Below are 14,787 nucleotides of genomic sequence, written 5' to 3'. Positions count from 1 at the left end.
AGGAATGTAACGGTTAAACGTTACTGAAACACGACTTAAGACGCGCTTAACTTGTACAAGTTAAATGAAAATGCCCTACTACACTTAGAAAATGTAGAATCACCAATTCTACCAACCAATGGTTAGGCACTTGTCCCACCGCCGACGATGAGCGATAAGCGAGTAGAACGATAAACTAGAAACGAGTGGGCGAGCGGCGAGAAGCGAGTGTTAGCTCCAATAGTTTTGTCGCTCGGCTATAGGCGAATGTTCGAGTGCGACGGGTTATTACTCGCATCACTCGCTCGGGCGGTGCAGCGTAGCCGAACACGCAGACGTCGCAGACTTGTTCAAACTACGAAGTTACTACTACTCTTCTCAGAAATTAGAAGGTTTGGTCAATTTTCAGTACGTTGAGTTTGGGCAGCTAAAAAAAAATACGTGTCCGTTATTTAAGACTACTCTATAACATATATCAAAATAAATCAATTCGGAGTCGGACAGTTGGGTACCCTTCCTTGTTAGTTTCAGGATCACCTGCATGCTGTCATCAAATTGTGTAAGACGCATTAGGTGTTGGATCCTAACTGTATCACATTTATTCTTAATGACGAGCAAAATTTCCAAAAACATCCCGACTACGGGTTTTTCATAAGGCCTTCCCCTCGTTTTTGACCGAGCGTTTACGTATGTCCGGATGTTCACATCTGCAGGTCGCATTTGGCACCCGATCCTCATGAAATTTTGTGATATCGGTAGTTAGAGTTTTTCTGTCCACCACTGGTAACTAGTGGCAATAACCTGATGTTGATGTTCCAGCTACAAGGTGCCGCGCAACCCGGAGCTGGGCCCGGACGCGGCCAAGATCCAGCGCGAGGAGCAGCGCAAGATCGACGACGCGGAGGCGCTCACCGAGGAGGAGGTCCAGGAGAAAGAACAACTCCTCACACAAGGTACCCATACTCACTTGTTCTTCTCTCATGCTCTAGTTTCCTAGGATAGCGGTGCCGTCATATAGCGGCCGTCTCCAAGTGCAGTTTAGACCTATGTTTGTGATTTTTTGTCTATAGTTTATTACCTAATGCCTAAATCGTGGTCTGAATCGAAAACAAACTTTTTTCTTCTCGCGCCCGTAAACAGAGGGCTCCTGTGCCTACAGTTCATGTGTGCTCCCTGCCCCCTGCCAAAGAATAAAGATAATAAAGTTTTAAACTTCTTATAGGTTTCACTACTTGGACCAAACGGGATTTCAATCAATTCATTAAGGCTAATGAGAAATATGGCAGAGACGACATCGATAACATCGCTAAAGACGTGGAAGGCAAGACTCCTGAGGAGGTATGTTTATTTTGATGTTTAAACTAATTTTAACACAAAAAACGACCTCGAAGTATTAAATACAGTTGACACTATACGATATTGCGTCATTAATAGTCAAGGGGTTGCCTTTTAATGCATTAATTGCCAGCGTGAGCTAAGTACTAGCATAGCCGATAGATAATACGGGAAAATCATATGTAGCGAAAAACGCCTACGAACGCAGACAGACGCCTGGCGGGTCGCTGGCAGTAAATGTGTCAACTCATAAACAAAACCAGTCTTTTTGCGATTATGTACGATATTAGGTACGAAATGACCAAATATTGTGGTAAAAATTATTAAATCGAGTCCCGTTTCTTTAAAATACTGTATGATACCTAATATGTAGTCTGAAAGCAATGTCCATTCAACAGGACATCTATATTATAACCTTTTGTACAAAATAAAACAAAGTAATCTTTATTTAGGTTATGGAGTACTCGGCAGTATTCTGGGAGAGATGCCACGAGCTGCAAGACATTGACAGAATAATGGGGCAGATAGAGAGGGGAGAAGCGAAGATACAACGAAGAGCCTCTATCAAGAAAGCACTGGACGCCAAAATGGCTCGCTACAGGGCTCCCTTCCACCAGCTCAGGATTTCGTATGGCACGAACAAGGGCAAGAATTATGTTGAAGAAGAGGACAGGTAATTCTCGGTTACCTACCAGTCGATCCCTTTTCTACGGGTTTTTAAAGACGATTACCTAAAGCCGCGTCTCTATATCGCGCGGCGGCCGCGCGAGCACTGTTCGACCGCGGCAAACCTGTATTTTGGTTCGCAAACCATTTTTTGTCAAAAATGGTGTCCCATCTTGAATCTCGCGCGGCAAGCGATCCGACGATCGACCCCATTATATCACAAAAATAAATTATTCGGAACGATGTATAGCCAAATAGAAAAATGATCTGTTGCGATGTTGTTCCATAGAAACTGTTTAGTGCCGTATAATGACACTTTTCATTCCATGTTTCAGTGGATGCAATGCATGCATCCGTCCCAACTGCGCGCAAACACTCTGTTAGGCACTAATGAAACATATTTTAAATATTAATAAAGTACTGTATTTCCACTCTTCTAACTACTACATCACACATATATTGTTCATAACCGTTAACGCTTGTGCTTAGATACGAGGTAAGCTCTATACTGACTTTCAAGTGACCTTTTGACAGATGTCATTACATATTTCATGTACCGTCTCGTACATATTCCCAACCACAAAAAAGGTTTATATAAAATATATGTTAACTATCTTAGAAACTAACTATGTTATACAACTTAACTATCTATTGGTAGAACACACACTTTATATATGCTTGTTCTTATGATAGACCCTTTAATTGTCCTTATGGAGAGTGCCCTTACTTTTCCATCAACTCCGGGGTAGACCTCTACCACTCTAGCTATGGGCCACCTCAAAGGTGTTACATTATCATCCTTAACTATCACTAAAGTACCTACTTCTATATTCTTACAATCTTTGCGCCATTTTGGCCTATTTTGTAATTGAACAAGGTACTGTTTATGCCACTGCTTCCAAAAGCTTTGAACCATACGGTTACATTGTTCCCAAAACTTAGTAAGACTAACAGGCCCTTTAGTACAATCTTTTTCAGGATATGTGGTAAGAGGAGCACCAGTCAAAAAATGAGCAGGGCTAAGATATGGAGTCTCATTAACATCGGTTGTAGGCAAAGCAGTCATGGGCCTTGAGTTACAAATGCCTTCAATTTGCACGATTACCGAATTTAATTCTTCGTATGTTAAGACGGTTTCACCTACAACCCGCTTTAAGTGGTATTTCACAGATTTTATTCCAGCCTCCCACAATGAACCGAACACAGGAGAATAACTCGGTATAAATTTAAATGAAATGCCTTGATCAGCAGCAAAGAGCTCTACAGCATTCTTGTGGTCTGTGGCAGACTGCAATTTATACAACTCATTCAATTTATTTTGAGCTCCTTTGTAGGTACTGGCATTATCACAATAAATTATGTTTGGCTTATTTCTACGCGCTATAAACCTCTTTAATGCATTCATGAAACATTCAGTGGTCAAGTCTGAGACCAACTCAATATGCAGAGCTTTGGTTGTGAAACATACAAATAGCAAAATGTATGCCTTACGTATAACAGGTTTTCTCACCCTTAACATTTTTATATTATAAGGACCTCCAAAATCCATTCCAGTCTTTTCGAATACCCTGCAAGGCGTTATTCTGTCATAAGGTAGAGAACCCATCAATTGCTCGGCATTTTTTGCTTTTAACTTAAAACAAATTATACACTTATTTATAACACACTTAACTTCTCTTATGCCATTAATGATATGGTACCTTAAACTTAAATCTGACAAGACAAGCTTTGCCCCAGCATGCAGCAGAACCCTATGCTCTTTTTCTATTAAATAATGCACAAGCTTACAGCCTTTTGGCAATATTATGGGATGCTTAGTGGCATAAGGCACATCAGCATGCTGTAACCGCCCACCTACACGCATTAAGTGCATGTTATCAAGGAACGGGTTCAACGCCTGAAGATTTGACTTTAGAGGCGACTTCGAATTCAAAGCCTTTATTTCTTGTGCAAAGTACTGTGCTTGCACCCATCTGAGAACAATTTTTAAAGCGAGATCCAATTCTTCGGGCGTTAAATTCCCTGACAGTCTATCTTCTAATTTAACCTTACAGTTATTGACAAATCTATACATATAGGATACAATCCGTTTAATCCTATCTATATTAGAACAACTTATGAACAGAGGTAGAGGCTCACTCTTTTCAGTTACATGTGAGACCCTTAATTCAGGAATTTCTCTTGGTATTTCATATCCAGTTTTGGGCAGAAAATCAGCTGTTTTTAAGGATGTAGGCCCATAGAACCATAAGTTATTACCTTGCAATAAATGCGGGTCAACGCCCCTTGACAAAAGATCGGCTGGATTGTGCTCTGTAGGCACATAATACCAAGAGAAGTCTTGAGTCGTCTCCTGTATATATTTGACCCTATTGGCAACATAGACATTGAGCTTTAATGAGCTTGTTGCGAGCCAACACAATACAACTTGAGAATCTAAGAACAGGTATACCTTTACCTCAAATTTATCTTTAATGAGGTCATAGACCTTTTTAACTAACTTGGCCAGCAACAAAGCTGCATTAAGCTCTGCTCTAGGGATACTTAATTTTTGTATTGGATTCACCCGTGACTTAGAGCACAATAGGCCAACGCTAACACTATCATCAAAATTTACAATCCGGAGGTATAAACAACATCCATGAGCCTTTACACTAGCATCAGCATATCCAATTATATCTATAGTTTTAGCATTAGATGTGTCTAAATTTCTTTTTACAACGATGCTTTTCATTTTATTCAAACTAGTCGCAAACCTTTTGATCCCTTCATTTAGGTGGTCTGGTAGCGGAGAGTTCCACTGGAGCTTTTCCAACCAGGTCTGCTGTAAAAGCAGCTTAGCATTGACTATGGCAGGCCCGACTAAACCTAAAGGATCAAAAAGTCTGCTGACAAATGACAATAAACTTCTTTTTGTGTAATTATCACAAACCTCCTGTTTAGGGGCAACCATTATAATCGTGTCCGAAGCCAAGTCACATCGGATGCCTAAAGTTTTCACAATTGGGTCCTTTTCATTGGAAAAGTCTACTACTGCCTTAGTTTGTGAGCTAAGTGGGATATCATAGGCCAGTCATATCGAACATTAAATTCGCAAGCTAACGGCTAGTTCTGATTTTTTAATATGTTGTTAGGATCACTACCAGCATTGTAAATCCAAGTTTGCAGCTTCGAAAGACCTGTGCTAATTTTGCACCACTCATATATCCGCGAAATTTTCGTACTTTTTTTAGTATTCTCAATATAAGTCCTAAACTATGCATTTTTTATCAAAAAGGTCTATGAACTAACTAAAGCTAACTAAAATCGCTACAATTTGAGACTAAAATCAATTTTGTAAGTTCAATACTTACCGAGATACCGCTCTACAAAAATGGGCAATTTTATCCAGTATAGTGAAATTTTATCATTCGGACAGTTTTCGACCCGAAATCAGAAAAAAATACTTATTTTACGGGTAATTTAATAAAACGATGTTGTAGCAAATGTAATTATCTTTAATATTAAGCAAACAATGATATCTCTTGACTGTACCGTTTACTCACTAATCTTAAAAATCCAAAAGGTGGGAAAACTGTATTTTTCGCAAATTTGCTCTATATAGTTCTCACAATGGTCCGAGGGTAGTCTGAATTATAAATATTTATTAAACATAGTTAAAAGTTATCAAAAATAACATTTAGAAACATCTGTTCATTTTGAAATAACAGTCTGAAAAAAAGGCATATCGACGTCGTCATGAATTTCTTCTACGATTTAAAGCTAGGCGACGTTGTGACAAGAGACATCGGAGCAAAATTTGCATAACTCTGAGCATTTAAGGCCTGCTGCTTTTATGCAGATACAGCCGCCTCCACTACAGCCTTTCTTGTACCCGCAAAATTTCAGAAGGAAGGGAGGTGCCACTACTTCACTCTTCATTTTTATTGGAATGAGCCCCTGTTTGGTCTTTTCCCATTCCCATTGAGTTGCACCGTTTTCCACCCCCAACCACTTCTGAATTTGGTGGTTGTGCTGAGTTCGGTAAGCATGGAATGTTGCACCATCTTCCGTTGGAGGCAAACGGGCCAAGTCAAAGAAAGCGGCTGTTTTTTTTTTGTAGCGTAAGCTAATGAGCATGGAGCGTATCTTTTGTGTAGTCCCCTCCATATAAAGCTACTACCATTTTGCTCTGGCATCTGCGATGGTTGGGTAGGCTGCATTAGGTTGCAGGAATACTTAAGCTATGATGATAAGCTCAACGTTCTTCTTAATGGCGCTCCACAGTTTGCTCCTCACATGCCAGAAAAGGGCAGAGGTAGTATCACACCCAGTGAAGGCGCGGAGAAACAACTCGAATCCTGAAGGAACTTCCAAATCTCCGCGATTAAATGAGGTTGAGGAATATTGTATGAGGCCAGAGTCACCACTGCCACTTTTCTGTAAATAAACATTCTTCACAATCACAACCGAACCCATGTAGAAGGACAACACATCCTGGGCAATGATTAGCACTGATTTAAAAGAGGTGCTCTTGTCAAGTTGACGATGCCACAGTCAGCATCCTCGACTGCCTGCTTTGTCTCAATTCCCTTTCCTTTGGAAGGCGGAGCATATCAGGGCAATCAGTCACCGCTTGTTGCTGTTATTAGTCAATTACTTCTCCTGGGCTATTTTTATTATGGTTGACTCTTGAAAGACGATTTCGTTACACTGCAGAGAACCATAGCGCCTTGCGCGTTCGGCAGCTTTTGTGTTATTCTCTGCTCCATCCTCAGGATATCCGTCAAAGACCAGAGCAACGTTCCGTCTGAAATGATTATTATTCCTCACGGAGGAATACTACACTGAAATTATTATTATACGATATTCCTCACGGAGTTGTTACGATGCCATATCACCTTGTGCAGTAAGAAACACCCATCTACCACAACAAACATGTCGGCTTCTACTGAGATGCTTTGAGGTAGCGGAGTGAAAGTTGAGTAGAACAACGAACCCTCTTCTGTGAAAAATGCCGTGGGGGGTGGAGCTAACTAAACATAGCAAATATGCGAAAAAAGCAGTTTTCCCATTTTTAAGATTTGTGAGTAAACGGTATCTGGAACCAAAGGACTTTAAAACGCTACCCGTCAGCTCCATCATCCGACACATGGATACGGTGGGAAAAGCTCTTGAGTAGTTGACGGATCTTCTCTAGGGGGTAACTGCACAAAAGATCCCTATGGGTCGAAGTGTATCCGCAAGAACAATAAGATAAGATAAACGGTATGGTCTAGAGATGTCGTAAAATGAGTATTTTCCCTGATTTCGGGGTCGAAAATTGAACAAACCTTAAAATTTCGCTATACTGGATAAAATTGCCCATTTTTGCAGAGCAGTATCTCGGTAAGTATTGAACTTACAGAATTGATTCTGGTCTTAAATTGTAGCAATTTTAGTTAACTTTAGTTTCTTCATAGACGTTTTTGATAAAAAATGAATAGTTTAGGAGCTATATTGAGAATACAAAAAAAAGTATGAAAATTTCATGGTTTTTCGAGTGGTGCAAAGTTAGCACAGGTCTTTCGAAGCTGCAAACTTGGATTTACAATGCTGGTAGTGATCCTAACAACATATTAAAAAATCAGAACTAGCCGTTAGCTTGCGAATTTAGCAATTTTTTGTGTCAAATATGACCGGCCTATCATCCAATAAATTGTCTACATTTGAGCACCACTTGTGCAGTTCAAAGCCACCTAACCTTAGCAAGGCTATCAATTGTGTCTTGGCTGACAAGATTTGATTCATATCATTAGCAACCAGGTTGACATCGTCAACATAGGTATTATATAACAGAGCGTCTGCGGCCAGGGGATAATCGTTTTTGTATCTATTCACCAACTCTAATAGGCACCTAGTGGCTAGAAAAGACGAACTTTTTAGACCGTAACTTACAGTCTGCAGCTGAAGGCATTGTATATCGGAATTCTTATCTTTACGCCATAAAATGTTTTGCAACGGCCTATGCTCTGGGGTTAGTGAAATAGCCCTAAACATTTTTTGTATATCGCAGTTCAAAATGAACTTATATAGGCGAAACAAGACCAAAATACTGAACAGATCATTTTGTACAACGGACCCATTCAATAAAACGTCATTGAGTGAAATTTTAGCCAAAGTAGGCATTGATCCATCAAATACGACTCTAAGGGATGAAGTTTTACTTGAGGGGTTGAAAATAGGGTGGTGGGCAAGAAAATAAACCGCCTCACCTTCTAAGTTGTACTCTGAAATGTTGACATACCTTGCATGGCCCAACCGCACATACTCATCTATGAAAGCTTTATATTTTGAATACAATTCATTATCTTTTTTATAGCGCAATTCTAAATTTAAGAATCTTTTTAAAGCACATGACAGTGAATCACCTAAATACAGATCAATAATATTCTGTTTGAGTGGCAATGCCACCTCAAATTTATTATCTTTCAAGACTACCGTCTCCTGAAATATTGTTTCAGCTAACTCTTGTTCCGAGCTGGCCTCTGTGTATGTTTCTGGAACCTTCTCAGTTAACCAAAATTGGGATACAATATTATCTAATTTACCTTCATCATTATTTTGTGTTAGCTGTTGACAGCAAAAATTTGAAGCTAAGCTTGGAACCGGGGCTGCGCTGGAGCAACCGGCCAGGCCAGCTACAATAAACCCGAAGCGTGTATTTTGCAGCACCAGCTTGCTAGGCAAGGCAGGTATCTGCTCCGGCAGAAGTGCCTGAAAGAATACGTGGGACGCTAATAGTATATCAATTCTTGAAGAAATATCAAAACTGTCATCAGCTAATTGGATATTAGGTGGTATGTTTATAACTTCATTTCTGAGAGAGAACTGTGGCATATTAGCCGTAATATTTTTAACAACATTACATGTCACTGCGACACTATAATCCGTTACCATAGAATGAACTCTCAATGAGGTTTGCATAGCCTTAAAGCTGGGAGCATCGCACACCCCTGAGATTGCTGAATCATCAGGGTATAGTTCGCATCCTAAACGCTCTGCTACATCAGAGCGCAAAAAGGTAATCTGGCTACATGTGTCTAGAAGACAACGAACAATCATAGGTTGCCCGTACTTATCATATACCCTAGCCTTTATGGTAGGTAAAAGATCAGTACCTCTCCTACTTAATAATAAACTGATGTACCCCGATATTGGGTTCTCAGTTTCATCAATCTGTGAGACTGCCGCACACTGCTGCGGAACTTCCTCATGCAATAGAGTATTATGCTTGCCCTTGCAAATGGCACACTTGAAAGAATAGATGCATTTTTGACCAACATGTTCATTTAAACAAATGCTACACAATTTATTAGACACAACAAATTGTTTTTTCTTATGAGGCTCCATTAATCTGAAAGTTGAGCACTGATGCAGCTTGTGAACATTAGATTGACAGTACTTACATTTAGACTTCAACGGCTTAACCACTTTAACATTACTTGTTGCTGAGCTTATTAAACTAGAGCGTCGCACAGTGGGCGTGCGCTCTCCCAGCGACTCCAAGGCAGCAGCTCGTTGCTCTAGAAAGGTTAAAAAATCATTGAGGTTTGGCAAATCACTGTTGCTTTGATTTTCTAAATGGTAAGCTCTCAAAGTATATTGGTCAAGTTTCCTTTGCAAAATTGTAACTATCACTAAATCCCACTGAGAGACTGGGGCACTTAAATTTGTTAGCGCACCTAGATGCTGTCTAGTTACTGAAACTAAGTTCCTTAAACATCCAGCAGATGCCTTTTGCATGGGGGGCAAATCTAAAATTGATATGATGTGATGGTTAACTAATTGTTTCTTATTATCATATCTTTGTTTTAAAAGCTCAATAGCAATTGGGTATGATTCGGCCGTGAGAGGTAAATAATTAATTAGCGCTAAGGCCTCTCCACTTAAATAAGTTTTTAAATAATATAACTTCTCGCAGGCCTTTAATTTGACATCACCGTCAATGACGCTGTTAAATAGTGAGATAAAACCTTGGTAATCACCTACCTCACCAGTAAACACCTTCAAATTAATAGGTGGCAGCCTGAATGGCGACGCGTTACATCCCCCGGGGGAGGCGAAAGATCGCTGCGGTGACATGAGCGGCGCAGCCTCGCTCAACGCTGCATTGATTATGCCCGCATAAAAGGAGCGCAGTACATCGTACTTGTCTTCGAAATCTTCTACCCGTTCTTGATCAGCTGGATCCAGTAACAGGATTTCGAGGTTGAGCTCCTTATACTCCTCAAAGATCTTCTCCAACCTATCCTTCTTTTGCTGATAAAGCAAAGGGTCCGCATCTACGCTAGAAGAAGCCGATTCAGCTACCGCTTTGCGATCTGCTCCGGCAGAAGTGCCTGAAAGAATACGTGGGACGCTAATAGTATATCAATTCTTGAAGAAATATCAAAACTGTCATCAGCTAATTGGATATTAGGTGGTATGTTTATAACTTCATTTCTGAGAGAGAACTGTGGCATATTAGCCGTAATATTTTTAACAACATTACATGTCACTGCGACACTATAATCCGTTACCATAGAATGAACTCTCAATGAGGTTTGCATAGCCTTAAAGCTGGGAGCATCGCACACCCCTGAGATTGCTGAATCATCAGGGTATAGTTCGCATCCTAAACGCTCTGCTACATCAGAGCGCAAAAAGGTAATCTGGCTACATGTGTCTAGAAGACAACGAACAATCATAGGTTGCCCGTACTTATCATATACCCTAGCCTTTATGGTAGGTAAAAGATCAGTACCTCTCCTACTTAATAATAAACTGATGTACCCCGATATTGGGTTCTCAGTTTCATCAATCTGTGAGACTGCCGCACACTGCTGCGGAACTTCCTCATGCAATAGAGTATTATGCTTGCCCTTGCAAATGGCACACTTGAAAGAATAGATGCATTTTTGACCAACATGTTCATTTAAACAAATGCTACACAATTTATTAGACACAACAAATTGTTTTTTCTTATGAGGCTCCATTAATCTGAAAGTTGAGCACTGATGCAGCTTGTGAACATTAGATTGACAGTACTTACATTTAGACTTCAACGGCTTAACCACTTTAACATTACTTGTTGCTGAGCTTATTAAACTAGAGCGTCGCACAGTGGGCGTGCGCTCTCCCAGCGACTCCAAGGCAGCAGCTCGTTGCTCTAGAAAGGTTAAAAAATCATTGAGGTTTGGCAAATCACTGTTGCTTTGATTTTCTAAATGGTAAGCTCTCAAAGTATATTGGTCAAGTTTCCTTTGCAAAATTGTAACTATCACTAAATCCCACTGAGAGACTGGGGCACTTAAATTTGTTAGCGCACCTAGATGCTGTCTAGTTACTGAAACTAAGTTCCTTAAACATCCAGCAGATGCCTTTTGCATGGGGGGCAAATCTAAAATTGATATGATGTGATGGTTAACTAATTGTTTCTTATTATCATATCTTTGTTTTAAAAGCTCAATAGCAATTGGGTATGATTCGGCCGTGAGAGGTAAATAATTAATTAGCGCTAAGGCCTCTCCACTTAAATAAGTTTTTAAATAATATAACTTCTCGCAGGCCTTTAATTTGACATCACCGTCAATGACGCTGTTAAATAGTGAGATAAAACCTTGGTAATCACCTACCTCACCAGTAAACACCTTCAAATTAATAGGTGGCAGCCTGAATGGCGACGCGTTACATCCCCCGGGGGAGGCGAAAGATCGCTGCGGTGACATGAGCGGCGCAGCCTCGCTCAACGCTGCATTGATTATGCCCGCATAAAAGGAGCGCAGTACATCGTACTTGTCTTCGAAATCTTCTACCCGTTCTTGATCAGCTGGATCCAGTAACAGGATTTCGAGGTTGAGCTCCTTATACTCCTCAAAGATCTTCTCCAACCTATCCTTCTTTTGCTGATAAAGCAAAGGGTCCGCATCTACGCTAGAAGAAGCCGATTCAGCTACCGCTTTAAACGCCATCATCCTTGTTAAAGCAGCTTTTAATTGTCCCCTGGCCGCTCGCAGTCTCTTAACATCATCGTCCGCCATTTTGTAATGGAGACTTGCTAACACCCTTAAACAATATTCAACAACTTAATTAGATAATTTATCTAAATACAGTTATACACACACGTCACACGTATGCGAATACAAATTGACAATAACTACGTATAACTTATAGTTACCTGGATCAACCGAAACGTATAAGTACAAATTGTTAAAGCTTTGCACACCGTGCCGCAAATAAATTGCAATTTGCAATGCAAATAACTTATAAACACAATATAAACACTTGCTTAGCACTAACTTAGCGTTCATGCGGTTAATTTTTTGCAATTGTTTATGCAACCGCACTTTCTTACAAAGAAAAATTGGAGAGTTAGAAAAACAAAGTATAAGCCAAGCACAAATAACACGAATTATTTCCTTTGTCGAAACGAAATTAATGGCGTCGTCGGCGTCCGATATGAGTGAATGCGTGAACGAAGGATGCGTTGCGCACGGCCAATAGGCGCACGCGGCTGCAACACGAAGCTTGGCACGAAGTCCGGCGACGTTTCGTTTTTGCAAGCTATGCTCACTCGAGCAAATTGCAATTAACTTGTGCGTATTGAAGTTACCGATTATAAATTTGCATAACCAAAACGCATATGAGTGAAGTTATCATGAAGTTATACAAAGTTGATAGCTATTGGTCCTGTTTCTAGCGGAAATAGATGAACGAATTTTAATTCCAAATGAACGAACTAAAAAAGTCAAATGTTCTAGAAAGGGTACCCAACGGGAAAATAGCTAAATAAATGCAACCCTCCAAACGTTCAACTAGCAACTATGCTAATTGTAATACTGTTTAACACTTTTTAACACTGCAGCCACTGTCTTTAATATTGGATAGTATGTTACACTAAATATATGTAGACCACTATAGGGGCCATTAAAGTTCGAAAGAAATGTCAATATCACTCCGTTTGCACTGCACACGGAGACGTAATTTAACTGCTAGCACAACTTGCGTTACGCATTAAAATATAGTTCACTGAACTCTGAAAATGTTCGAACTTCGAGACATAAGAATTAGTCCACACGAGCACTGCACGCGGGTCATGCGCAACTTGCGTTTTATTTTTAAAGAATCCCTGCTCAATGAACAGACACCGAAACATTCGGTATTTAGTATTGCGTCCCGGCGAGCACCGCACCCCGGAAAAACGCTGGTGACAACTTCGCACACCAAAAAGTCACTACGCACACGCACTGCGTTTTTGTAGGTCCTCTATTTTGCAACTTGCAATTAAAATCTTGAGCACAGAGCACCTCACATCAGTTCAGCAAACTTGCGCACTGCACAATACAGACGATATGGAGTCGGCCGCTGATCTAGCACGCACCGCATGTCCACGCACATTGTTCGTGGCTACAGATATTAGCGCTAACGGCCCATCGAAGGACCATAAATATGTTAGGCACTAATGAAACATATTTTAAATATTAATAAAGTACTGTATTTCCACTCTTCTAACTACTACATCACACATATATTGTTCATAACCGTTAACGCTTGTGCTTAGATACGAGGTAAGCTCTATACTGACTTTCAAGTGACCTTTTGACAGATGTCATTACATATTTCATGTACCGTCTCGTACACACTCCTTTGGCGTGCGTCCAAAAACTGACAATGGTTCGTCGCGCGGCAGCCCGGTATCCATTGCGCGCGGCTGCCGCGCGAGCCAAAGTTCGATAGTTTGCCGCGCGATATCGAGACGCGGCGTAACGTTTCACGTCCAAAATAATTGAACATTCTGTATTTTTTTATTTAAATTGTTTATTTCCTTAACTTCTGGGGCGGCGAAACTTATTGGCCCGGGGCGCCAAATTTCAAAATACGCCCCTAACCTATCTATATTATATTTTAGTGCCGTAGCAGCAGTCGTGCTCTTTGTAAACGCAAGGCGCTATAAGGCTTGTTATAAGGCGCTATCTGTGTAGTGTATGGTGATGGTGTGCAATGTATGGTTTGACGTGTTGCAGGTTCCTGGTGTGCATGCTGCACAAGCTGGGCTTCGACAAGGAGAACGTGTACGAGGAGCTGCGCGCGGCCGTGCACGCGGCGCCGCAGTTCCGCTTCGACTGGTTCCTCAAGTCGCGCACCGCCGTCGAGCTGCAGCGCAGGTACCGCTACTCACCGGCTTGAGGGCCTCTTTACACGTTGATTAAACTCGTAGAAAATCTTAATTCAAGACCAAAATAAGTTATTGGCAAAAATTTCATTTTTGGTACAAGCTTTTATCGCTGACTGTACTTTTCTTACGACAGACAACTAATACTCATCGAGACAATTCTAAAAACCCCTAACACAATTAGGTTGCGTTGTTTCATCACAGAGTTCCTATGGCTACCTCCTGTCTCCATCATCAGATCAGCTCGATGGAACCATAATATTGCATTGTCATCCGATTTATACATGCATGCAAAATTTCAGCTCAATCGGAAACCGGGAAGTGGATCAAATTTAACTTGCAAGATTTGATTACAGACAGACGTCTGACGGTCAGGTGAAAGTAAATAAAAGCTTGTAAAAAATAAGACAATGTTGCCACTTTTTACTAGCGCGTCTTGTATTTATGTAAAAATAAGTAAATCTTAACTTTACATAAATACTTTTACTTTTTTAAATCGGAGGAGTAAAATTACCAATAAATATAAAATTAGATATTTACCAGTTGATTTTCGGTGAAGGAAAACATCGTGACGAAACCGGACTAATCCCAATAAGGCCTAGTTGCCTCTCTGGGTTGGAAGGTCAGATGGCAGT

At 40.5% G+C, this 14,787-nt stretch overlaps 2 protein-coding genes across 2 annotated transcripts in view; one reads left to right on the top strand and one right to left on the bottom strand.

Moving 5' to 3' along the window:
- The window catches only part of LOC134666539 (chromatin-remodeling complex ATPase chain Iswi), a 34,844-nt gene that overhangs the window by 18,751 nt on the left and 1,306 nt on the right, over positions 1-14,787 (top strand). The window contains exons 13-16 of the mRNA XM_063523732.1: positions 799-932; positions 1,202-1,317; positions 1,767-1,987; positions 14,004-14,144. Of these exons, the coding sequence (XP_063379802.1) occupies positions 799-932; positions 1,202-1,317; positions 1,767-1,987; positions 14,004-14,144 (612 nt within the window). The remainder of the gene's footprint in view (positions 1-798; positions 933-1,201; positions 1,318-1,766; positions 1,988-14,003; positions 14,145-14,787) is intronic.
- Positions 10,325-12,430, bottom strand: LOC134667004 (uncharacterized). The gene is made up of 3 exons (XM_063524312.1): positions 12,158-12,430; positions 11,616-12,045; positions 10,325-11,149 (listed from the first exon to the last, which is right to left on the bottom strand). Exons 2-3 carry the CDS (start codon positions 12,018-12,020, stop codon positions 11,084-11,086), a joined length of 471 nt encoding a protein of 156 aa, XP_063380382.1. The 5' UTR covers positions 12,021-12,045; positions 12,158-12,430; the 3' UTR covers positions 10,325-11,083.

This window comes from Cydia fagiglandana, chromosome 8 (assembly GCF_963556715.1).
Source record: "Cydia fagiglandana chromosome 8, ilCydFagi1.1, whole genome shotgun sequence".
Taxonomy (NCBI): Eukaryota; Metazoa; Arthropoda; class Insecta; order Lepidoptera; family Tortricidae; genus Cydia; species Cydia fagiglandana.
Note: the sequence above shows the minus strand (reverse complement) of the source record. Positions and strands in the feature narration are given on the sequence as shown.